General features: G+C 46.6%; 1 protein-coding gene across 1 annotated transcript in view; it reads right to left on the reverse strand.

Annotated features, from left to right (window-relative positions):
- Cachd1 (cache domain containing 1) overlaps positions 1 to 24,554 on the reverse strand; it is a 231,960-nt gene extending 207,406 nt beyond the window's left edge. The window contains exon 1 of the mRNA XM_041652659.1: positions 23,879 to 24,554. Coding sequence (XP_041508593.1) covers positions 23,879 to 24,118 — 240 coding nt within the window. The 5' untranslated portion in view covers positions 24,119 to 24,554. The remainder of the gene's footprint in view (positions 1 to 23,878) is intronic.
- Positions 24,555 to 25,220: the final 666 nt, after the last annotated feature.

Below are 25,220 nucleotides of genomic sequence, written 5' to 3' on the forward strand. Positions count from 1 at the left end.
ACCTGGGAAGTGCCCAGGGACTGCTGGGATGCAAGGAGATATACAAAGAGTCCTTCCACAAAGGATACTTTCACAGAGGGGCCTTGTGGACTCATCCACTTCTCTAAGGCGATTATGAGGACCACAGGCTCACAGAACAGCCCCACAAAAGTGTTGATGCCTACTGCAGAAAGGAGAAAAGGGGTGTGTGGCTGGGGGTGTGGATTTAAAATTAACAACAGGTGACCTTCCACTCCTTGGAAATTCCCAGGGGAAAAGATCTAGAGAAAATGCTCTGGGAACGGGCTCCAGCAGCTGAGGTCCAGGGAGGTGTCTTCAGTACTGAGCCCCTACGCTTCGTTCTTCTATATGTCAGGAAGAGAGGCATAACCGTCTCCTGTACACACTGCCTCACAGCTATGGATGGTCAGGTTCTAATAAAATGCACCCTGCACCCTCCACGGATTCAGAAATACGTGCGGTAATACACTATCTACTTAAATTATTAAGCCACTCACAGGTTGCTGCTGGTTAATGAATGATTAAACTCTTCACCGTATTTTCTTCAGGTTTGTTTCCTCCTGAAGTTATAGAAGTGCAAGCACACTCACATTCATGGAGCCTTTTGTGTACCATAGATAGGAAATAGAACAGCAAGTCATTGTCATTCTAGAAGCATGTATTTCAGCTCTCGTAAGATGGGTAAATTGCTCCATAGTTCACGAAGGGATTATTGTGTAATTCACAAAAGGATTTCAGAGGCCTTTCACTTAACAACTCTGTGAAGACAGCATTCTAGATCCCCATGTTATTGGTAAGGAATCGGGCGGAGGCTCAGGGCTTCGCTTCCAAATTCCCTCACCCATTCATTCCTGAGGCACATTCCGAGAACCTACTCTTGTCCTGGGCACTATTGCAGTTTGGAGTACTCGTGGAAAGTGGACTGTCTCAATCACAAAGGATCTTATAAGGGCAAGTCTAGAGTTCCAAATGGTCACAAATTAACAGCACCCAAACTGGACTTGGGAGCAAAGTCTGAGGCAGCTGTCTGGGGACTGTCTAGAGAAGGCAACCCCACGATAAAGTCAAGAACAAACCCACAACTTCCCTCTCCTAACACTGCCTTCTGTGACTTCCCCGCATCAAGCCAGGCTAAAGGAACATGGGATCGATGATGCATTTCTGCTAGAGATAAAGAAGAGGACAGTGTGCTCAAGAAGCCAGCAGCAGGTGTGGTCTTTACATCTACAGCTACTCTGGTGATGTGGAGACCAGCCCCTTGGCACTAGTTCTCAATAAAAGGCATCCCATTGCGGCTTAGCAGCAGGATGAGGCGCTACAGAGCACCCTGGTACAGGTGCCTCTGGGAGAGTGTGATGAATGAGGTCAAGCTGAACCTACCCCTATGTATGGACCATATACATAGGCCAGGGCTGGAAGGAGGAAGGGGGCACCTAAGACCAAAGACTTGTTCTGCAATGGCCATGGCAGTATCAGGGCCCAGGGTAGCCGAATACAGGCTGGCTTTCCTTCCTTATACTGTGCTGATGGTAGTAAAACAAATTCTTGTTCTTAAGCAACAAAGAGTGCTAGTGGGGTTTCACTAAAAAAAATTCCCAAGTATTGGTAAAATATCTTCAACAACCACCAAATGCACGATGCTAACTAGATGGAAAAAACCCAAACAAATCATTTTCTTCATCTTTTGTTTCAAATGGCTGCATCCCTTTCACACACACACACACACACACACACACACACACACACTTTAACTTACAGGCCAGTTAGCAGAGCTTCAAATGAAAGTTTTTCAAGGAAATCAAGTGTACCACACGGGCTATGATCCTAACGCAACAAAAGATGTCACACTGTTAAATAAAAATTAAAAACAAAAACAATAAAAGTTATTTACATGCATGGGTGTTTTGCCTACATGCGTGTTTATACACCATATGCATGCCTGGTGCCTTCAGAGGCCAGAAGAAGGCGTATGATTCCCTGGGGCTGGGGTTATAAACAACTGTGAGCCATCATGTGGGGGCTGAGACTAGAACCCAGGACCTCAGTGATGGCTGAGCCACCTCTCAAGGCCTTTATTAATTTTGGTTAATGAAATGGCAGTCCTTGACAGGTCCTTAAAAAACAGAGGAGCTACTACTGTACACTAGATAGAAGGACCATGGCATTCACATGTTGAGCATCTTGTCTGGACCCCCGAGAGCTCCGTCCACTTAAGACCTGAATTTCCAGCCTATTGTCCTGTCTCCATTCCCTTCTTGCCTTTGGATGGCTGGGCCTGCAGATGTATGCAGTTGGATATAGCTCTTTGTCACCAAGCATGTGCTGCAACGTAACCCACCTAGCTACCTCTAGGGTCCCATAATGAACTCTGAAGTGCATTCTTTCCTATGGTTTTCACTTCTAGCCATTGAGGTGGAGTAAGTCACGATTTTACAGATAAAGAAATGGAGTTAAGACACAGCTAAGACATCAGCAAGGCTCAGCTACTCTGTAACAGTTCCTAAAAGACAAAGGAGGCTGAATCTCACTGCCTGGAACACCATACCTCCTCTTAAGAACACCGGCTCCCCTCAGACTTCCGAGAAACCGCACATCTTATGAAGGGGAAGCTCGTCAGCTGGAGGAGAAAATAAGTTGAAAATCAGGCTGGCTGGAGAGGGTGCTATCACAACTCACTAATTTAGCCGTCTCTCTCCCGGGCAGCGTTTGAAGTAAATGGCAAGAGTTCAGAGGTCAGACAGGAGGAAGTATGTGCTTTAATTTCTTCCCCCTAGAGGTGCATGAGTGTTTTCTATTAACAAAAACCCTGTGGCCAACAAATTCTGGGCTTGGATCAAAGGGCCCTCCATAGTTTAAGTCATAACATCACAGGGAGACATTTCAAGAGGAAGTCAGGCCCAGTCAGACCTGTGGGACCAGGGAGAGGGTTGTTTTTGTTCTTCAAATGTTTTAAACATACCTTCTTCCCCACCACCACCAACAACAACAACAAAAAAAACTACTGAGTGCCAAACAAAAAATCTCCTAATAGTTACTCATCACTGATGGGCTGAGGCTAAGCTAAAAGTACAGAAAGCAGTGAGCAGAAGCTGAGGTCTGTGTCTAAGGACAAGGCCACTGGGAAGTGACATTTGGCGTCAGCATGGTCCACTGGGCCACGTCGATTCATGTAACAACTAGCTATTGCTTAGCGTGAAGGGGAAGACACAGTAAGCTAGCTGCGGGGTTATGAGACTGCCCTCCCCAGCCCTTCACAACCAGGACGCTCACTCTCCTTATTGCTTCTCAGCAACACACCCAGGATGCTTCCATCCGTCAAGACCTGCAAGCAAGGTGCAGAACACTGAGTTTCTGAAAACCTAACACATCTGCCTGCCCAGGAAAATGAGGCTTGCACTTCCTGAGACGTCTAGCATGGGGTACTATGCTCAGTGTTATCATAAACCTTCTCATTCGGCCCTACACGAACCGTGGGCATACACATCCCTTTCCCTCCAGCCTCTATTTTTCAGACAGGCCCTGAACTTGAATAGTGTTGCTCTTACTGGCACTGTGACACAATACCTGGCAGAAGCCACTTAAGGCAGGGAGTTTACTGTGGCTCACGGTTTGAGGATAAAGTCCATCACGACACGCAGGCAAGGCGGTAGGAATGGTGAGAGAGCTGGTTATACTGCATCTCCAGTCAGAATTGAGAGAGATGATTGCTGATGCTTGGCTCACTGCCTAGCAGTCCAGGACCTCTGTCCACACTCGGGGTGGGTCTCTCTTCCTCAGCTACACCTTTCTGGAGTCCTTCTCACAGACACACACAAAGGAACACTTCTGGTACATTTAAATCTGTTGAGTGGACAAGCAAGACAAGTCCATCCACTCGTTAACATGATCCTCATGTGCATCATTTTCAAATTAAGATACTGAGGGTTAGCAAGAGGGATCTGCAGGTGAAGGCCCTTGCTGCCAAAGCTGCTGACTTGAGTTGAAACCCAGGAGCCCACACGGTAGGAGAGAAAACAGCTGCCTTCCTACCTCCGTACACGTGCTATAGCATATGCATGCACATGAGCACACAGACACATACACACAAACTAAATGCAAAAAATTCTTTAGTAAAATATTTTACCCTTCCCTCTTAAGGTAATGAATGGTCCATGTCTAAAAAATCCCTGAGAATTTTTAACAGTCCCAACACTGTTTAAAATTCCAAAGCCCAAATTTACTTATCAGACACAAAGCAAGCTTTTAACTAAATGTCCATTAAGAAGAAGAGGAGGAGGAGGAGGAAGAGGAAGAAGAAAAGGAGGAGGAGGACTAGAAAGAAAAGAAGAAAGAGAAGAAAAGGAAGGAAGGAAGGAAAAAGAAAGAAGCTACATAAGAGAAAACATTGGCACAAAGTCAACAGTCTCATTCTAATGAGAAGAATAAAGGCACAGCAGGTAAAATGGGACCAAAAACCCTGTAGCATCTTGGGGTCATGATAGACTCGTCTGGGCTCCATGAGCTTGAATAGCAGCATCCTTCCAGATCTACAAACTTCAGCACACTTAACTTTTCTCTTGGTCAGGCTCCATTTCACGCCTGCAACTGTCCCCGGTGTTCTGTCCCATGGTCCTGGCATGTCCAACATTCTGGGGCCTGGACTGCAACTTGGGCTTCCAGCTTCACAGATTCACACAAGGGCCAGTTGGGCCCTCCTTGCAGAGACACTGACCCTGCCACGTATCTCCTGGCTTTAACAGCTCTCTGGAATCTTCGTGCAAGTTTCCATGACCGTCTTTTCTATCCTTACATCTTTCACACCCCTAAAACGGGTGCCACACGAACCATGCGAAGTTCTGCTGTCAGCTCGAGATGTAGCTTGGACCACGCAGCCATAATGGCTTCTCTAGGTCTTGGTGGTTGAGGCTGCACAAGTTTCTCTGGCGGTTGTATTCAAGCAGGGGATCCAGCTTAGAATCTTTTCAAGTGAATTTGCATTTTTTATAAGCTGGAGCCTTAGGTGGGTGGGGTCTTGCCCTACTGGGACCTTCCCTATTGTTCTAGTGCTGAACACTAGATTTCCCTTGAATAAGGCTAATCCCCTTCAACAATTGCAGCTGCTGTTCCCATCTGCCTTATCCGTACCTTTAAATCCGCTCCAGCTACTTGCCTCTCCAAAGTGTATACTTTTCATATCCCTTGGCTCTCTCTGCGTGCTGCTCTCTCTCATTGTAGGCCTGGATCAGAGCTGGGAGCAGTCACCATGACACAGCCTGGGCCCAATTCTGTCTTGAAATTTCTCCAAACAAATTAGTCTCTTACTATTAAATCAGCCTTATTCAAGCTCACAGGACATAGGCAAAATGTGACTGGATCCTTTGCCAGAATGTGACATGAATAGCCTCCATCCCAGTTCCTGGTCCTGAAGCCTCATGAGCTAGGCCTTCCCCGCTGAGGTTCTCCATTCTTCCAAATTCCCACCAGAATGGCTCTGTAACCCCTTTTTACAGTGTTCTAGGGCCTCTCTGGCCCAAAGTTCCAAATTCTTCCACAATCCCCCCCCCCCCCCGCCGGAAATCAGTTCCGAGACATAAGAACCACGTGATCAGGTTTAGCGTAGCAGCAACCCTAATCCTGGAACCCATTTTTCTATGTTAGCGTCTTTCCTCGTTGCTATAGCAAAACGCAAGACAAAAGCAACTGAAGGAAGGGTTTATGGAGACTCATCATTTAAGGGTGCAGCCCATCAGGACAAGAAGGGCAGCAGGAGGACGAGTCGGCTGGTTACATGCATTCACTATTAGAAAGCCAACGGTGATGGTTCTGACGCTCAGCCCACTGTCTTCTGGTTTACAACCCCATGGATGTCACACACATCTAAAGTGCACTTCCGACCTTTAACCCAATTTAGAAATCCCCTCACAGATATGCCCAGATGTTTGTATCCTAGGTGACTCCAGAATCTGTCGAATTAACAATAAAAAATTAACTATTGCGACTTTTAAAAACATATTTACTACATTTCCAATTATGTGTGTGTGTGTTTCCATGTGGGTATGTGAAGGAGTATGTAGGTACCCTAGGCCTCCAGAGGCCTCCAGAGGAGGTAGTAGAGTCACAGGCAGTCGTGAGCTGCCCAGTGTGACTTCTGGGACCTTCAGAACAACAATCCTTTCTCAAACTGCTAAGCCATCTCATGGGTCCCACCTCCCACCCCCATCACAACTTCTGATTCTCCTGCCTCAGCCTCCAGAGTGCCAGGATTGTAGATATGTGCCACCATGCCTGGGCTTGCCCGATTTTTAGAACAAGGAGCCTGAGGTTTCTAGGGACAGTGAGAGAGCTTGGACTAGTCCAAGCTCCCCTAGCCTAGCTTTTGTGAGCTGTTCTGAGAACAAGATCTGCTTTCATAACTTCTGAATGTCTCTGAAAGCTGACTTCAGAATGCGCGTTGGAAGTCAGCGTGCTAGAAACTGGGCTTGCTTTAGCAGGGAAGCCCTCTGAATTACTAAACTATGGCTTTCAGCTTGCAGGACTTATGCCTTCAAAAGCATATCCACAGAGCTACCAGGTCAGCCTTCCTGGCAGGGCTGGGGGTGTATAGGAGAGGGAGTCTCAAGAAAATGGCAGGCAGCACGACTATTTAAAAAAAAAGAAACCAAGTTACGGGTTTTTAAGGAGCACAGAAGAAGACTAGAGCACAGTAATTGCTTACAGGCTACTTGTGAGTCACCTGAAGATGCCTGAACTAAGAGATACAGTTTAAGGAGACTAGTATGAACCAGTTAAATCCTCAGAATTGTCCTCCAAGGCACAGGACCCGTTAACCTCCGCAAAGTCAGAGTCTTTGCATATAAATAATCTCCCTGAACTGACCCTTGATCCCTGCTGTTCACAGCCTGCTTACCAGCTAACCTCAGCAGAATGTGTGCCCCAGCCCAAGCAGAAACCAGGCTATGTTTGATCAACTACTCTACATCGGGGTTCCCAACTACTGTTTGGCTAGAAGCAGACATTAATACATACTAAATGAAGCATTACTTACTTCATTATTTACTCATTTTTTTCCTGGCTAATTTGATTCAATACAAAAATTTAAGAGTTTGCAAGGATATATGTAGTAATGTGAACACTGTGTGGAGAAAAACATTTCGAATTCTCATGTGATAATAATAGCTATTGTACTAATAGCTATATAATTTTAACACTTATAACTGAGGGAGCCAACTACAAAAGATCAAATTCTAATGAAGTGGTAGATATGGTCAGCTCTATCTGCAGGGTCCACACTTTTGGGGTCTGCTGTGCGATTAACGTTCTCATACACTGTAAAGATTTGTCACTCATATTAGTTCCATGAAACACTGATTGGCCAGTAGGAAGTATAGGCAGGGAGACCAGACTAAGAGAATTCTGGGAAGAGGTAAGGCAGAGAGATGCAGTCACCAGCCAGACGCAGAGGAAGCAAGATAAAAATGTCTCACTGAGAAAAGGTACCAAGCCACGTGGCTAAACATAGACAAGAATTATGGGTTAATTTAAGTTGCAAGAGCTAGTTAATAATAAGCCTGAACTAATAGGCCCAACAGTTTATAATTAATATAAGCTTCTGAGTGTTTCTTTAGGACTGAATGACTGCAGGACCAGGTAGGACAGAAACTTCAGCCTACAGGGGTCAACAAACGAGAATAGAATATATTGGGAAAATTGGCATCTGTATTGAACATGTGTGAAATTTTTTTTCTCGTCGCTATTCCCTAAGCAATGTTGTACTGTGGGTTGTTAATAACCTAGACATCTCTAAAGTCTTTAAAGTCTACAGGAGATGTGCAGGGATCACCTACAAATGCCCAGGTTTGGGTTGTAGGTACTGCCATCTCCTGCACAGATTCAGGATGGATACGTCTCAACTCACTGAATGAGGTGCATGGGTTTATGAACATGTTGGTGTGCTGAAGGAAAAATCATGGCGTGACACAGTCTTTGCAGCAGGCTGCCCACACGCCCATTCAGTGTTGTGGATTTTGGGAAGCAGCAATGTAATACCTTCACTTCAACAACTGATGACCAAGACACCAAATCAAAATTACATAAGAAATCCACCATGGTCCTAAAAGAATGAGTCTTAACTCACATCAGATAGAAGACAAATTTGGAGGTGGGTATAACTAAAGATAAGCTTTAAAAAGATAATTCTCACATGTTATCTCCTTAATAACAATTTATTATGTCAGGATGAGAGACCTCATACAAAGAATCTTGAGTGTTTGAAGCAGACACCAACTGCCTTGTAAATGTCTCAAAACTAACTGATTACATTTGTGTTTGTGTTCATTTGAATACCTACTCATTACGATTAGTTCTGATAGCTCAATGAATTACTACAGACTGTTTGAAACACACACCTTAAAGTCATAATTCTATTTATAACTCCTCTGATATACTTATGACATACACACAGCCGAGGAAGAAACTAGAGATGGGAAGAGAGAGACTGACTGGTCAAAAAGTGGAAACTAGAATTCACAAATTATAAAAAATATTTGCCACTTGATGTTTTAAAAACATACTCATCTACAAAATGTTTGTACAGTGTTACTATATCTGTGATAATATTTTAAAAACATAAATGTCTTGGCAATTCCGGAGCACAAACACATCACAAAAAAGTTAGACTTATGTTTTAGTATAAGAAATGAAGCGTCGTTACCTACTGACCTGGGGCTTTTCCAGCAGCTACATGGATTAAAACTTCCCGGATACCCACGCAGACTTCAGCACCATCCTTAGTCTGTGATCCCTGAGATTTCTCAACAGGTGCTTGAGAAATAGGGATGTTCATCAACTTACACGTGAGTTATATCCCAATCAATCCAGCATGAGTGGGAGATACAATATCAAAAGTAGTCTTAGTATTTTATTTTCTAAATGTGCTCAGAATATTTTTTTTTTTAGCATACGATTGGGCGAAACGACTGACACAAAGCGACAGTGTGTGAGAGCGTGGACGCACAGGTCCACACCTCTGTACACATAGCTGGGGAAGAGTGTTTGTCAACATGATGGGATGTGACACAGAAAACACCACGATGGAGTTTTTGAGCAAGCCAGAACACTGTGGGTCCATACTGGCTTCCCTTATCCCTTATAGTGAGGCTCACAGCTGCTGCCCAGCATGGCTAGAAGGTATCCTCCCAAACATCACCGAATGCAGGGAGCTACACTGTTAAAAGACGTATGGTTCCCACTGAATGCTCGCCACTTTGCACCACCCTGATGTTAACTCATCCAAGCTGACTGGGAATTCACAATCCTCCTGACTCATCTAACCCATTGCTAGGATGGGTTAGAGGTGTGTGGCACTACCAGAGCTAGCATTCATAGATATAAAGAATAAAATCCAGGGGATGGAAAAATCCAGGACAACTAAGAGGCTAGTCAAAAATGATCCAAAGTACTGAGGCAGTGGTGGCGCATACCTTTAATCCCAGCACTCGGGAGGCAGAGGCTGGCAGCTCTCTGTGAGTGTGTGGCCAGCCTGGTCTACAGAATGAGTTCCAGGACAGCCAGGACTATCACACAGAGAAACCCTATCTTGAAAAACCAAAAAACCAAAAAAAAAAAAAAAAAAAAAAAAGGATAAAAACTTTCCCTTATTTTATTGCCCTCCCCAAGGCTGACAATAGCTATTACAGTGGCCACTTGCATCCCCGCTTTTTGCCCAAATGAATGGATTATGCAGCAATCTTAAAATGTAGATTGAATCCACCCAGTTCCAAGATAGGATCTGGTTGGTGCATCTTTTTGTTTGTTTGTTTATTGTGTGTGTGTTTTCTAGACAGGGTTTTTCTGCGTAATAGTCCTAGCTGTCTTGGCATCTGCTTTGTAGACCAGGCTGGCCCCAAATTCACAGAGATCCGCCTGCCTCTGCCTCCCAAGTGCTGGGATCAAAGGCGTGAGCCACCACCACCTAGCTATTTTTTGGTTTTTGAGACAGTTTCACTATGTAGCCCTGGCTTGCTTGGAACTCATTTTGTAGACCAGGCTAGCCTTGAACTCAGAGATCCTCCTGCCTCTGCCGCCTGAGTGCTGGGGTTAAAAGCATTTACCACCATGACCAGCATAACTGGGATATGTTTATGGAAACAGAACTCCTAATGTCCAAAGAGAGTGTGTTTAGCAGGATTTCGCTGGGGCATCTTTCAGTGAGCAGGGAAGACGGGCCTTCTGCAGGAGGGTGTAACCTCTGGAGGCCTGTAATTACTGGATTCATTTTATTACAGCCTGAGCTTACATTAACAACCAGAGGTTGGGGAAGTCAAAATAGAAAGGCAAGATGAACCAGTCAGGCAAAATGACTCTAAAGCAGAAGTCAGTTCAACAATCTTGTGCTTCAAACCTTAAGGCTCCTCAAACTGGCCAGGATAAAGTTCAGACAAGGACCTCCATAGAGATGCAGCTGGCTTCCATTGGCTCCCATTCCCATCCTGGTTTGCTGCCTTCCCCCAGTTCTCCCTCTGGAGATCTCTAGGCCCTCGCTCCCTTCACACTGGGACAGCCCTTCCCTGGCCCAGATTCTCCAGCCACTCTTCATCAACACCCCAAGGACTGTTTGTGAAGGCTGTCTTAACCGGCTCTATCTGCACACGAAGTGGTCAGTCCTGGTCTCTCATCTTTCTTTAGTTCTGCATGTTTAAATGTTGACTTTTCCCCTCTAAGGTCTACAGGCCCCTCCAAGGCAGGGCCTCTGTTCTGGCTGCTTCCTAGAATCCTTAGAAGTGTGCTGCTACATGCCCAGAGCTGAACCGCAGACCATAACAGACTGGCTGACTCACACAACCTAGAGACCTGCACAGGCTCTGGTAGCCTCTAATCCTACACAATGCTGTCTTGATCAGATAAGGACTGCAAACTTCACAGCTCCCTGACGAAGACTGTATATGTATCTCAATTATCACTCTTTCTTTTTAATCCTGGATGTCATGATGTTTTCTAAATAATGAAAGGAAGTTTCCTGGGGAGGACAACATCACTCGGAAACACCCACCTGTAGCAGCAGAATGGGCACATATGGGAAGAATAGAAAGCACATCTGAGTGAACATACAAACACTCTACAGGAAAAAGCAACAGGCTCCCGGAGCTGGCAAGGTGGCTCCGTGGGGAAAGGCACTTGCCAGCAAGCCTGACAACCTGGGTTCGATACCTGGGACCCACATGGTGAAAGGAGAGAAGTGTCTGACCGCCACACTCATGCCATGGCACAGAAATGCCCGCCTTTACACTAAATAAATGCAAACAAAAGTGTAAATGGTAACAGAAAAGTTTATATTATAATAATAAAAATCAAAATTTATTTTTAACTATAAAATGAAATCAGGTTTACTTTTAATTGTAAAGATAAAATAAAAAATTATATATGTATCTGTATTTATATCTATATTTGTATCTGTAACTACGTATATTTGTATTTATAAAAATTAAATTAGATCAAATGCTTGATGTTCACACAGAGATTCTATGGTAAACTGTCAAAGCCTCAGTAAAAAGTGAAAACTGTCCTCCTCTATAAAGAACACATGTAATCCCAGCACTGGGAGGCTGAGGCAGGAGGATTCCATAGTCTAGGCCAGCCTGAGCTATATAGTGAGAACCTCCCTCAAAAAAAAAAAAACACATTTCAATATGCATAAGCCAAAAACTACAGGTAGGTGGGACAGGCGGGTGGAAGTAGGCCTGAGTAACTATGACAGGATTCTATTACCGCCGTCAGGGTCGGTCCTGGAAGGTTTTCATTTTAATAAGAAAAAGAATTACACAGGGAATGAGGGTTCGTCTTTTTAATTCCAGCCTAAGAACCAAGTGGCCACATTTGTATTATGTTTCCTGGAAGCCGCAGGGATTGTTTACATTGGAAGAGAGAAACAAGTGGCCTGCCAGGGATTTGCTCCAATCTTAAGAGCTGGTCACCTTCCCACACACCTTCCCCGTTCTCACAGGCAGCATCAGTAAACAAGGCCGAGAACTAAACACTGACTAACACAAGGCTTGCCTGTGAGAAGTCAAAAGAGAAACAGCAGAAGCGTTCCTGGCGCACAATCTGTGTTCAGTACGCACTCCACAGATCAATCAATACCTAATGAGTTCTAACCTTGTGAGAAAAGAGTTCAAACGTACAGAAATGTCTCCCGCTCTTAAATATAGCCAGCTCTCGCCACCACGAAGAAGCCAAACATCAAATCCCACTAATACTCGGAAATTCGTATCGTGGGCACTGTTCTGGATCATGGAGATATTTGAGGTATTTTCAATCTTTCTGTAGCAAGATCTCAACCATTTCCCAGTAAGTCTAGAAGGGTTAATGAAACCGACATAAAACACAATGGGGAAAGCTAATTTGGACTAGTAACTACTAGAGAGATACAAAGTCTACCATTCAAAGGCCCTGGGCAGTTCTTGCAGTCCAGACCTCATTTCTGGGATCCTCAAGGTATGTCGCAGACAGTGCTTACCACCCTAAGACTCCCCAGATCAGTGAGTCTGGGCTCTATCCTGTGGGTGATTGCTTTCCAGCAATCCCCCTCGTCATTCTATAACTGTTTACCAGGCTTATCTAACTTCAATATGAGAAGACAGGTATGCAAATAAAAATGCCACCTCTGTTTTTATTTATTTACTGACGTATTATTAATTATTATTACTATTAATCAATATTTTAGAGATATGGTCTATGCTGGCCTACAACTCACCATGTAGATAAGGATGACCTAGAACTCTTTTTTTTTATTTTATTTATTTATTTTTTTTTACTGTTTAATTAAAAAAGTCTTAACACGTGAATGCTCTTCCCTCCCACAGCCGAAAGATGATATCTACCCTCTGCTCCACCCGACCATGCATTGCTGGACTCCGTCGAGTGACCTGTACGTTGGGTGTGAAGAGGGTCATTTTCTGACAATTAACGCAGAGACTCTGAAGGTGACTGTGCTCCAGAAGGTGACCTAGAACTCTTGATCCATCTCTCCTCTTCCTAAGTGCTGGGATTTCAGGCCTGGGCTACTATACGCTGCTTTCATGGTCATCTGCATTTACACGTAACTCCAGAAAGGTCAAAGGCCTATAACAGGTGTTTACAATCAGCAGACAGGTTCATCTTGCCTAAGACTCATGAAAGGCCACCATTTCTTCCTATCAAGGGAGGAACAATGAGATCAACTCTGAATAGCCAAGACTGTCTCACTCCAAAAATTCCTCGGACTTCGCAGGATATTTTCTTTCTTTCTTTCTTTCTTTCTTTCTTTCTTTCCTTTCTTTCCTTCCTTCCTTCCTTCTTTCTTTTCTTTCTTTCCTTCCTTCCTTCTTTCTTTCTTTTCTTTCTTTCCTTTCTTCCTTTCATTCTTTTTTTCTGATAGTTTCTGGGAAGGAAACAGAACAGTCCAAAGACTGCACACGGCCACGTCCTGCAGCAGCAGCCACGGGCCTCGCACCCAAAGAAACTGCTGAGGGCATTTGACCCAATCCAGCATATCCTTTGTCAAGCTGCACCTTAGACAGAAGACAGCAAAAGCAAACAGCACAGGAGGCCAGCAGTGTCCTGCAGAGGCACCAAGTGGGCCACCAGCCCATGGTGCTCTGATGAGTTAGTGAGGACTAAGGATAGACAAGATCCCATAGGCCTTTCTATGCTTTTGATATTCAGAGATCAGGGAGTGGGGAGAAGCGAAAATATTTAAAACACACAATCCCACCTCTAGCAGGCACACAAGTATCCTGAGACACTTTATAAACAGCTCACATTTATAACAAAGAGACAACGTAGCCAGCCAGATGCTTATTTCTCAGTCATTCAGTCAGCAACTGCCGAGGTGTTATGATTTCTCGGTGATGTTTTAAACTCAACATAGTGACATGGAACTATAAAGACTATTTAAACTAATTATATCAGGAATGGAGTTGGAGCAGATTGATGAATCAGTGTATTTGTGGGTGGTCACTTCTGGCCATTCTTGGGAGGGAGGGAAGGAGAAAGAGAGGGAAGGGGAGGGGAAAATAAAGAAGATGTTGGCCAGCGTAGAGTCTGCCTGCGTTGCTTCCTAGGATGGGCCTTATCAGTTCCACCACAGCTGAAGAGATTCCAAATTGCTTCCTGACACTTGGATTTTCTCCTCTTAGGAATTCCTCCCTTCCCACCTTGACTGGCAGGCCTCTTCCACACCGCAGCAATGCGGGACAGCTAATTATCTCCCGATCCACCTTGTTCTGCCGCACTTGGCGACTTTTATCTGCACAGGACAGCTGCACCCTGCGCGTTTGAAGTGGCACGTCAGTCTCTGCTAATGCAACAAGACTTACATCCCTAATGAGGCCTCCGCACTTTGAAGGAACAACTCAAAGCCTAATTAAAAATTCACATTCGTTCTCACCGGCTTGCTGATTTTTTTTTTTTTAAAACTGTCCTTCCACCAGAGCCTCGAAGTATCTTTTAAATATTCCATGCAAAATAACGTAACTTATATTTCTAAAAATCCAAAGGAAGTCAAGAAAATAGGGGCCATAGTCTTGGGCTCTGTGTGTCTTCTAAACATGGCGCTGGTTGGAAGAGAATGAAAACACCACTGTAGATAAGAATGTAGGGCATGGGCTTCTACTGTGCATGCAACCCAGGGCAATGGGGACCACAGCCACTCTGCAGTTGGAGCCAGGAGGGATTTGGAGGCAGGAGCTTTCAGACTGTAATGAACTCAGTTGGCTGCAGAAAGTTTAAGGAGGAATCCATCTTTGAACTCAGAAAAAGAAAGCAGGGTTAAAAAAGATGTTCCAGGGGCTGGAGAGATGGCTCAGAGGTTAAGAGCACTGCCTGCTCTTCCAAAGGTCCTGAGTTCAATTCCCAGCAACCACATGGTGGCTCACAACCATCTGAAATGAGATCTGATGCCCTCTTCTGGCCTTCAGGCAGACACACAAGACAGAATATTGTATACTAAATAAATAAATAAATATTAAAAAAAAATGTTCCAATAATAAATGTCATTTAGGCTGTGTCACCACCGAGTCAAACTCTTCCACAGAAGCACTGCAAGGTCCACTAAAGACAAGCGGAAGGACTTCATATTCCCGATAACTAGGGAAAAGATCTAAGTAAGTCCTTTAGTTCATTTCCTTCTGTGGCTCTTACATAAACAAACACTAAGGGACCAAAGTTGTTCTTCCCCTAACCCTTTTTTAATGCTTTGCCTTTTTGTTGTTGCATTTATGTTTTGTTGGTTTATTTATATGTCTTTACTTTTGCGGTGCTGGGAATTGAACTAAGGACCTCGTGAATGCCAGACAATGGCCCTACAGCTGAGCCCTATTTCCAGTCCTACTTTCTCCTTTGAATAAAGGGTTAATTTAGTAGCAACGGTAATCAGCAAGTAATCAATTACATTTGCTCCTTGAAAACAGTAGCTAGCATTCTGTAAATCTCAGCACCTCTGAACTTCCTTTAGTGGCTCATTGACTTCTAAGCACTAAGTGACAACTTAAAATTATCTAATCAGCACCAAGCTAAACCATCACCTTTATGATCTCAACCATAAAGGAGTTCAACAGCTTCTAAAGGAGGAATGTTTGGGGTTGAGTCAAACTTCCTTTCCCCATTCAAGGCAAGGGGAAATGGGACTCCCATTGTATTGGGCCATGAGAATGATCAGAAGCTACAACGTATCCCTAGCAGAATCGCCAGTGAGCTAGCCTCTCATTGGTCTGTAGCTTCCAGGTAACAAGTCACTTACAAATAAGAGCAATTTATTTGACTGTCTCAGCCTTGGTACCCAACGATCAGACAGTGTGTGCAACAGAACATTATGGAGGGTAAGGCTATTGCATTTGGCTCTGTACTGTTCTGGAAAGAAGCAGGCTGGCTCTCCTTGAACTGAACCTGGGGATATGGGAAACAGAATTGGAGCAGGCCCTGGCAGGTGGTGTTGGCCACCACAGTTTGAGTCTTAAACCTCTTCGTTGAGTTTCCTATGCTCTAGGCTTGCTCCAGATTCTGGATTCCTTTCCCCAGAGCACACCATCTCCAACCCAAGGGGTTCAGGCACATGAAGCAACTGGTTCTGAACTAGACAGTAAGATGCTGCCAGCTATGTTGAAAGAGCAGGAGGCTCTACTTGGAAAGACGAGCATTAGGAGATAGACGGTGCTAGCCACATTCTTTAGGCCGTCATCTATCCCGGCATGAAGATCTACCCTAGGCGACACAACTGCAAAGGCAATAGGTTCCCTTCTCACTCAGGCTAGTATGAGTAAGGGATGCTGGCACCTGTCGAAAACAAAGTCTTGACTGCTAAAAAGATCTAGGGGGTCCCACAACCAGATCTCTCCCTCCTTGCCCAACCTATCCCATGCCCTTTCTTCCTTTCTCACTAAACTTCAAATCTTAATGCCATCTTTCCATTTTTCAACAGGAGCTTTCTGGGAAGGCCACTCTTGGACTTCCCAACTTCCATTAATCCCAGGCTAGACCCTTTCCCCATCAGACACATAAACACCCCTGACACCCTTTCTTCAAGCATCCAGACGGCGTCTTAGAATTGGGTCACTTTGTAAATTAACTGATATCTCAAGCCTAACAGAGCGGCTGGCACAAAAAAGACACTGAATAAGTATCTGAAGTCATCTCTCAAGGCAACGTACTTTAGCACACGTCATCAGAAACTTGTGCTCTGGGACTGCACAGAAGTTCTCTTCCAGCAAGGATAAGAACACAGGCTGCTCTTACAGATACCGCAAGTTCGGTTCCCAGAACCTAGGCCACAACTCTAACTCCAGCTTCAAGGGCTCCAACGGCCTCTTCCGGCTTCCAATGGTACCCACATGCAAATGTGACGCAAACATAAATGAATATTTAAAGAAAGGAAGAAGGAAAGAAATCATCTTCCCCATACCCTGCACACAGAACTGCCTTTATCGTCCAGAACCCGCTGATAATTCTATCCCAGACACTAACCAGTGAGTGGCCTCTGGCTCAATCTTGCCTGCAATGAGTTTGTCTTGGCCCTGTTTTACTATTACAATTCATCTGAACCAATTGCCATCACTTTAAGAAGCAAGGCTTTTCCACATCTCCTGAAAAACAAAGCGAAGATAATGGCACCAGCCTGGACAGTGTCCCCAGACTGCCTCTGGGCAACCAGAGTGGGCACAGAGTAGCTCCACCCTCCTGCAGCCCTGGCAATTCCTCCCAAGTGCAGTGCCCCACTCCCTCCTACTGACCTATACCCAGCCCACTTCCTTCCTTCTGCCCAGCTGACCTTGGGAAACATGAGATGTGGCAACCCTGAAAGGGCCGTAAATCACAATCAGGGCAATTCTTTCCATTCTGTCTTGACAGCCTAAGATGGTGTAGCCTTCCTAAGGAGAGGGGAACTCACGATGGAAGATGCTAGACACGCCCCTTACTCCTGCATCTTGCAGCCCCCAATTGTTCCACAAGGCATGCAGTCACAGTCTACTCAGAACACACAGGTGAATGGAGAAGCTCTTCCTCTTTGGTTCTCAAAGGTCTCCCACTTAACAATTTGTTCTTATCCCCCAATCACTCGGGCACAGAACTGGGCAGATGTGGTTTGCACATGTGCCTACACTAAATCCCAACCACAAGAAAACAAGAACCATCACAGCCTCGTGGGAAAATACGCAGGAAAATAAGGGACAGAAAATGTTACTAGGGGGAGACCTAGAGGTTTTCTATCCTCAGGGCTGGTCGCTGGGCAAAAGGACTAACTATTTAAACTCCTACAAAACAGGAAGTCCAAAGAAAGAAAGCACCTCCAAACACTCATGACGATAATAAATTAAATTGTAATGCGATTTGAAATGCTACAAAGAAAACAGCAGCATGTGGAGTTGGTTTCCTATCACCTGGTGGAAAGGAAGAGCAGGTGGAGGCAGCAGCAGACCCAGCCTGGTCGCCCACTAGTGATCAGCAGCAGTTTCAGCTGGAGGAGAGATGTGTGTACTCTAACACTATTTTCTTTGGGTTTGTACATGAAAAAAAAAAAAAAGACAACTATTCAACAAGTTTAAGAGTAAATAAGTACAAATTGCACACTTAGTACTTTCTTCAGACACCCCAGAGGGCGGTTTGCCGGCACAAGCTTGAGGTCTGTACATGATCCCCAAGAAACTCCGGAACAGAAGCATGGCCGCTTTAAAAACCTGGTATCCGAGGGTGAGATGGGCATTTGGCTCTGGCAGGAGCTGCATGCTTCTACATTCTGTTTTCTAACTTCACACTGGACAGACCACGCCCATTTTTACATATTCATATTTCTGCTTATTAAATGCTCTTCTGCAGGGCCTTGGGCTAGTCTGGTTTTGGTTTCGTTGGAGTTTTTGTGTGTTTTTTTCTTCTTCTTTTTGAAAATACATCTCCTTCCTGTGAACCACATGAATGAGAAGACACAGAAGTTCAGACGGGTTTAATAACTTTTGGGAAGAAGTTACACAACTAATAACTGGCTGAGTCAAAACTGCTGTCACCGGTGCCCCCATGATACTTTGAGGTTCAGCAGACTCTTACAGAGTCCAGAAAGAGCCACAGTGAGTTTCACTCCATCTCCCAGCAAAAGGCGAGTTTCAGAAGGCTCTCACCTAACCTACCCACTTAGGCTAAGGAGTCAACTTGGCAAGCAGCAACCAGAAAATAGCACCGACGTGTTATGAAGTGTGAAACCATGGCCTTCCCCTTCCCAAGCCCAAGTACAACTCAAACAGGGCTGGCAGGGAAACTAATGAGCGCAAGGCACGAAGCCCAAGGCAGGCTTTAGTGCGGAGGAAGTCCAGCCAGCACTAAGACAACAGCAGTCAGCAAAAGTCATTCAATCTGTTTTTCCTTGGGTCCATTCTTAAGTTCAACTCGGAGTCACCTATAATGGCTCTGCTTTCTTCTACTTCAAGTATTCAATTCCAGGAGGAAGAAATAACAATTTTCCCACTAAGATTTTATAACAACAAACTAATCCACACTATTTGCAAACATTGTTTTTCCTCTAAAACAGTCCATAGTGCATCAATATATATTTAAATCAATCAAAACCAGGTTATACCTTGGATGGTACACAATTCAGAGGAAAATATAAGCCTCACCTAAGTCTGACTGAATCAGCTGACGGTTGCAGTCCAGCCCCTGAAACATCTATGACCAACCAGTCACCACAGATACGTGAGGGTAGCCACAGAGATGAGATACCACACAGGATCTATATGGGGAGGTGGAGTCGGGGCCAGCCTTCTGGGAAAAGCTCGAGGTACATCAGCCTCCTCATCTGATGCCAGCAAAGAGATGAGCAGTGCCTCAGGATGGCTGATCTGCTCACAGCTGAGGCTGCTGCTTCCGCTTTCAGGGCCAGACTCTGTATATGAACATTCCACTAAAGAGGCCCACGCAGCTAACTTCCTAGATCAGCACAGAATAGAGGGCTATTCTGTGGCCCTGTGAAACCCTGTTCCCCACCCCTGTCTCTCTGCTACAGTGCTCACCAGTACCTTCTGACTCCTCTAGGCCTTGTCACTCATCTGCTTCCTTTCAGGTCTATTTCCACCACTCAGAGACAAAGGGGTAGGAGTGGGGACCAGGCCTTGGCCACCTTTCAGTACCAACAGAGTCTACCTCAAGCCCTCTCGGAGAAGAAGCCCTCGACTCCAAATGTGTTAGAGATGTACCAAAATGAGCAATGGTTTGTGTGGCTCCAACGCTGTCTTGTTGCACAGGAAGGCCATTTACAGCATTGCTGACTTCAGCAGACACCTCTGCCTACCCAGGCCCTTCTATGCCTGAAGTCACCTCATCCTGGCGGCTGTTCTAACTGAGATGAAGCTCCACCTTGCACTCTTTCTGAAAGGAATCCCCTCCTCTTTTCTCTCCCTAGGCCCCATACAGCAGCTGTCTGACCAACCTGCTGCTGTGTCTGCCAAGTTCACAGCAAGCGCGCCCAGCATAGCAGAGCTCACACCAAGACGGGCACACTGGCACCAAGCCAGACCCTTGCTGTTAGGAAGCCTCAATTGTCACATAATGTTAAGTGGGCTTATAAAATGCCTGGTGAAATAGCTCCCAGGGTAGATAAGCCTTCTAACAAGCAGGCATTGGGGAATTAAGCATTTTACCTGTGCAATCCTACCTCTTCTTCAAGGCCAGTGGTTTTCAACTTCCCAAATGCTGCAACCCTTTAATACAGTTCCTCATGTTGTAGTGACCCCAACCATAAAACTATTTTCGTTGCTACTTCATAACTATAATTTTGCTACTTATGAATCATAATGTAAATATATGTGTTTCCGGATGGTGTTTAGCGAACCCCTGTGAAGGGGTTATTTGGAAACCCCACCAAAGGGTCGCGACCCACAAGTTGAGAACCAGTGTTTAAGGCAAACCCCTTAAAAGGCAATGTAGGGGGGCTGGAGAGATGGCTCAGTGGTTAAGAGCACTGACTGCTCTTCCAGAGGACCTGGGTTCAGTTCCCAGCACCCACATGGCAGCTCACAATTGTCTGAAGATCCAGTTGCAGGGGATCTGACACCTTCACACCAATGCACATAAAATAAAGTTAAATAAACCATCAAAAATATTTTTTAAAAAAAAGGCAATGTAGGAATATCTTCTTGTAATTCCCCAAACACCTAGCACCGAGCTAAAACTACCACATCCATGAATATTTCTCAGCCACCGCTTCATAGTAGCATGTGTTATATATACACAGTGATAGCCTTCCTGTTTTGGGAAGTCACACAGCACATCTTAAAAGAATTGCCACCAACCACTGGACAAATGAAATCACCCAGCTAGCAAGAGATTTCTCTGGAATCCAGATCTCAGGGACACCCCTGGGGCTCTTTCCACATCCACCCAAAGCTTGTTGCATAAAAGAGTAAGCGGAAACACATCTCCCCGACACCATCCCTTTCTGCTCCCCACACCCCAGCATCATGGCTTTAGGTCACCAGACTCCTGAGGAGACAATGATTAGGTTTCTGACTTTTAACTCATGATCTATGACATCTGCCACCAGGGAGGCAGTCTTCAGTGGCAGCTTTCCCAGGAAAACTGATTAGTGCAAACCTCATTGCTTAAAAATGGGGGTCGTTATTTTTAAAAAGAACAACAAAAACATCAAAACAAAAACATGAGCAGGCAACCTCAGTTGGAAAACTTTTCCAAGACAATTTGTAAGACAGATTGCCTTTCAGTCTTCTCGAGGAGCAAGCAACAAGAACGGTGTCACGGGAAGGCTGCTTTGCCTTTGCGAGTTTCCTCGCTCAGTCTCCGGTGAGCAGTGTTTGCAGCTACTGGGAGCTCCAGCAAAGCAACGGGCATCACTGGGAAGCTACTCTACCGTTTCTCCAAATGAAGAGCTGCTTTTGGAGAATTTCCACAGCAAAACGACTTAAAAGGCCTGGAAACTGGCTTTAAAAATTAACAGGTCTACTGATAGTTTCTCATAAAATGCCAAGGTTAAATAAAACAAGTCAATCCCTTCACTGGGGGCGGGGTGGGGGGGGCAGACACTCTCTTCCTGCAAAGGGGCAAAGTCTTGATGTCTGTCTCAACCGTGTGTGTGTGTGTGTGTGTGTGTGTGTGTGTGTGTGTGTGTGTGCGTGTGTGTGTGCGTGTGGAAGTCATCCAGCTCCACTTAATAGCCACATGGGCTATTTGTCCCTGAAGCACCAAATCCACATTCCAGAACAGAGGGCACGTCATCTTCACTTTGGGCAAAGGGCCCACATTCATTTCAGACTCACTGAACAAACCCCAAAGTTCACATGCTCTATGCTAAAAGCCAGAAGTCTAACAGGCACTGGATTTGTTATGCACAAGTACTTCTCCCAAAGCTGGCAAATCTAGCTCCTTTGCAATAAGGAGACTCTCCCTGCAATTTCCCAGATAGGAGCAAGTGGCAGCTCCACGCTCCAGAAGAGGAATTTAAATACAGTAAGCACCTCCCTTTCAAAAAAGGAGAGAAGCCACTTTACATTTTGCCAGACAAAACCCTGTCCACAGGAGGTCCCTTTCCACAGCGAGGTTGCAGAGGTGTTAGAGAGACCCCAGTTGGGAGGAGATAAAGGGCCATTTGGGCACACACACCCCCTACGTAGACACGAGGTTTTTTCCTAAGTGTCTCCCTACCTGAATGATAATGTCTCAGGATCAGATTTCACCTTTTGTCAAGGACTAGGGTGAGAAACAGTAAAAACTGCTGCCAGAATCTTAGGAACAGCAAGCCTTCAGCTTACAGGAAGGGGAGGGGGTGCCATCCCTCATCCTGCCCTAGAGGTGGGGTGAAGGTGGCAAAGGCCGCCTAATCCTGAAAGCAAAATTTCAAATGGCCACACATAAAATCCCTTTTGCTAAAAGAGGATCCTCTATGGGAAAACACAATTCTGTGTCTAAATTAACGCATTCACCAATGCAAAGCAAATCTGGAAGTCTTTCCTTGCCTCCAAAAGCCCTTCTGGTCAGGAACCAGAAAATGCACATGGAAGAAATTAAAACTGAGCCTAAATGTAAAAAAGGTGACAGGAAGTAACCAGAGATGCACTTTCAAAGAGTAGCTGTTATGGTGGAAATAAAGAAAATCCCACTCCATTGAATGTCAGGCCCGGGTTTCTGCAAGTTAAGTGAAAATTTACCTCCCAGCAATTATCACACTACCTTAGAAAAGCCAGCGTGAAGAAGAGCTGTGGAACTTGCTTTAAGCAAACTGCAACCTTTTAGGGGGCCAGGGAGGGAGGAGGTTTTAAAAAGAAAGCCGTCAGAAACCTGAATCCCAAAGAGACGCAAAAACACCTCGCCCGTGGGAGGTGGAATGGTCAGTCTAGGTTAGAAATCAGAAACCTATTGAGACCACATTCCTGAAAACTTCGGTCTTTCGAAGACCAATCCCGACACCATTACTGCAGAAATGCAGAGTCTACAGAACTAGTCTGTTTCGCTGGTTTCGTACTCAGAATGTCATCTCATCAGTTCTTAAAGGAGTGGGCCTTCTCCGCCAAGATGAGAATAAGGCGCGATAGGATCTCCAGGTGGTTGCTGTCTAGCAATTTTTACAACTGTGGGTTATTAGTAGCATTGTCAGAAATCCTTATCAGCCGAAGGCAATTAATCTACAACCCTGGAAAGGCCGAACCGGTAAACACGCTGGGAAAAATGGAAGCCCTTCACCTTGTCCTTCCCCCTCCCAGCAAAGGCACACACAAACCAAAAATTACAAAGCAGACAGCACGCGACCGAGGGCCGCAAGAACGGAAAGCAACAAAAAGAGTCCCCACAGGGACTGGAGCTGGGGATCTTCCAGGCCAGCCCGTCCCCTCCCCCAAAGCCGCGGGGTAGGGAGTGCAAACCCCGGCTGCTAGGCAGCCCGGATCCTGACCGTCCTGCGGCTCGGCGGACACTCTGCCTTCCCTCCCTCGCCAACTCGTGCGCCAGGGACCTCTAGGAAGCTGGAAGGTTTCAAGGGGGGCGGAGTGGTGGGGCCTTGGAGAATGCCCGGAGTCGGGCGGGACACTCTGCCCGGGGATGGGGACACAAAGAGGGAAAAGGAGTTTGCAGGAGTGCCGGGTGAAAACAAATCTGCGAAGGGAGAGAGTGCAAACTGGGGAAGGAGCTGCGGGTAGAGCGGAGAATCCCTTGCCTACATAATGGGGCCAGGGCTACGGAGTAGGGGCTGTGCTAGGTAAAGTGGGTGAGCTCTGCAGAGGAGGGCAGCGGCAGATGAGTACACGGGACAGAGAGGATTCGATGTGAAGGAGTGCAAGAGACGAAGGGTCCCGCAGCCTGCAAGAGAACTCATTGCAGCCCAGAGGCTCAGTGCAGCCGGAGAGCGCTGCAAGTGGGGCGGCGCAAGAGGGTCCCTTACCTGCATGGTGACCACCCCCAGCTCCTCGGCCGCCAGCCTCCGCATCTGACTCGCCAACACTTGTGCCTCGTCGAGGATGGAGAAATCGGCGTCGGCCACGGCTCCCAGGATCCAGCATGCCACTACGCAGAGCAGCCAGACGGGTGGCCGCGGGGCCCCAGGCCAGTCAGGGCAGCGGGGACAGCGGCGGACCAGAGCGGTCGGCCTCACGGTCTCCTCTTCCTTGGGCTCGCGGGCCATGCCGCCTCCGGCCACTCCCCGCCGACCGGCTCCAGGCGCTGGCCGTGGGAGGCGCAGCCCGCCAAACTTTCCGGTCTCCTGCGCTCCCGGCTCCGCGGCGCGGCGGCGGTGGCTGGCAAACTTAGGGGGCGCCCGGCTGCAGCGCGGGCGCGCGGGCGGCCACCATCGCCCGGCGGCGGCGGCTCCGAGACCGCGTCGCCCACAGGCCGGGCCGGCTGGGAGCACAGGCTGAGCAGCGCCGCCTTCGCTTCCCCGAGTCTCGGCGCAGCCCGGAGACGGCGGCGGCGCCACCAGTGCTTGCGCGAAGGCGCGGCTGAGGCGGACTCCGGGCGAGGAAGGAGAGGGAGGTTTAAAAGATCCAAGTGAGAGAAGAGAAAGGAAAGAAAGCAGCGGGGGGAAAGGGAGGTGTCTGGTGCCACCACGCTGCGCTCCGACTCCGTACACTTCCCGGCTCCGCTGCTGCCGCGGCTGCGGTGATTTATGGAAAGAGGAGGGAGGCGGGGAAAGTCCCGCGCCCGCCCCTCCCCTCCCTCGCTTGCACGGGGCGACGCCCTGGGACGCTGGGGGCCCGGGACGCTGGGGACCTGGCTTCCACAGGACCCGCCTGACCTGGGAAGGAGACTACTGGGACCTTCTCATGGCTGGTCAGGCATTCTTTTGCCATTCTCCCCACCTCGGCCCACTCAGGCGATCTCTGGTCTCACGCGTTACAGGTTCCACCCACCCACCACCCAAAGTCCCTTTTAAGTTCGAGAACTCTGACTTTCCGCCTGACAGAGATCTGGGAAGGAGGCAACTGCCTTTTGAGCCTAACTCTCTCTCCTCGATGTTATTAGTAACAATAGCTCGACCTCGTGGGCGCAGCGAACTTGGTTTGTAACCAGCTATTGTGTGCCCAGCACCGTACTCTGGGGTCTACCTTCAGTCTGTGTGACTCATTATCCTTTAATCTCAGGACATCCGTAGGAGGTAATATCTTAATACCGAATTTTAGGTAACAAACACTGAGGCTTAGGGAATTGTAACAAATAGCTGAAGGTCACCCAGAGATGAGCGACGACCCAGAGTTTAAGTGCAAGTATTACTTTCAGGCCTTTGCTCT

This window comes from Microtus oregoni, unplaced genomic scaffold, assembly GCF_018167655.1.
Source record: "Microtus oregoni isolate MIOR12 unplaced genomic scaffold, Mior012 000005F_ref0000423, whole genome shotgun sequence".
Taxonomy (NCBI): Eukaryota; Metazoa; Chordata; class Mammalia; order Rodentia; family Cricetidae; genus Microtus; species Microtus oregoni.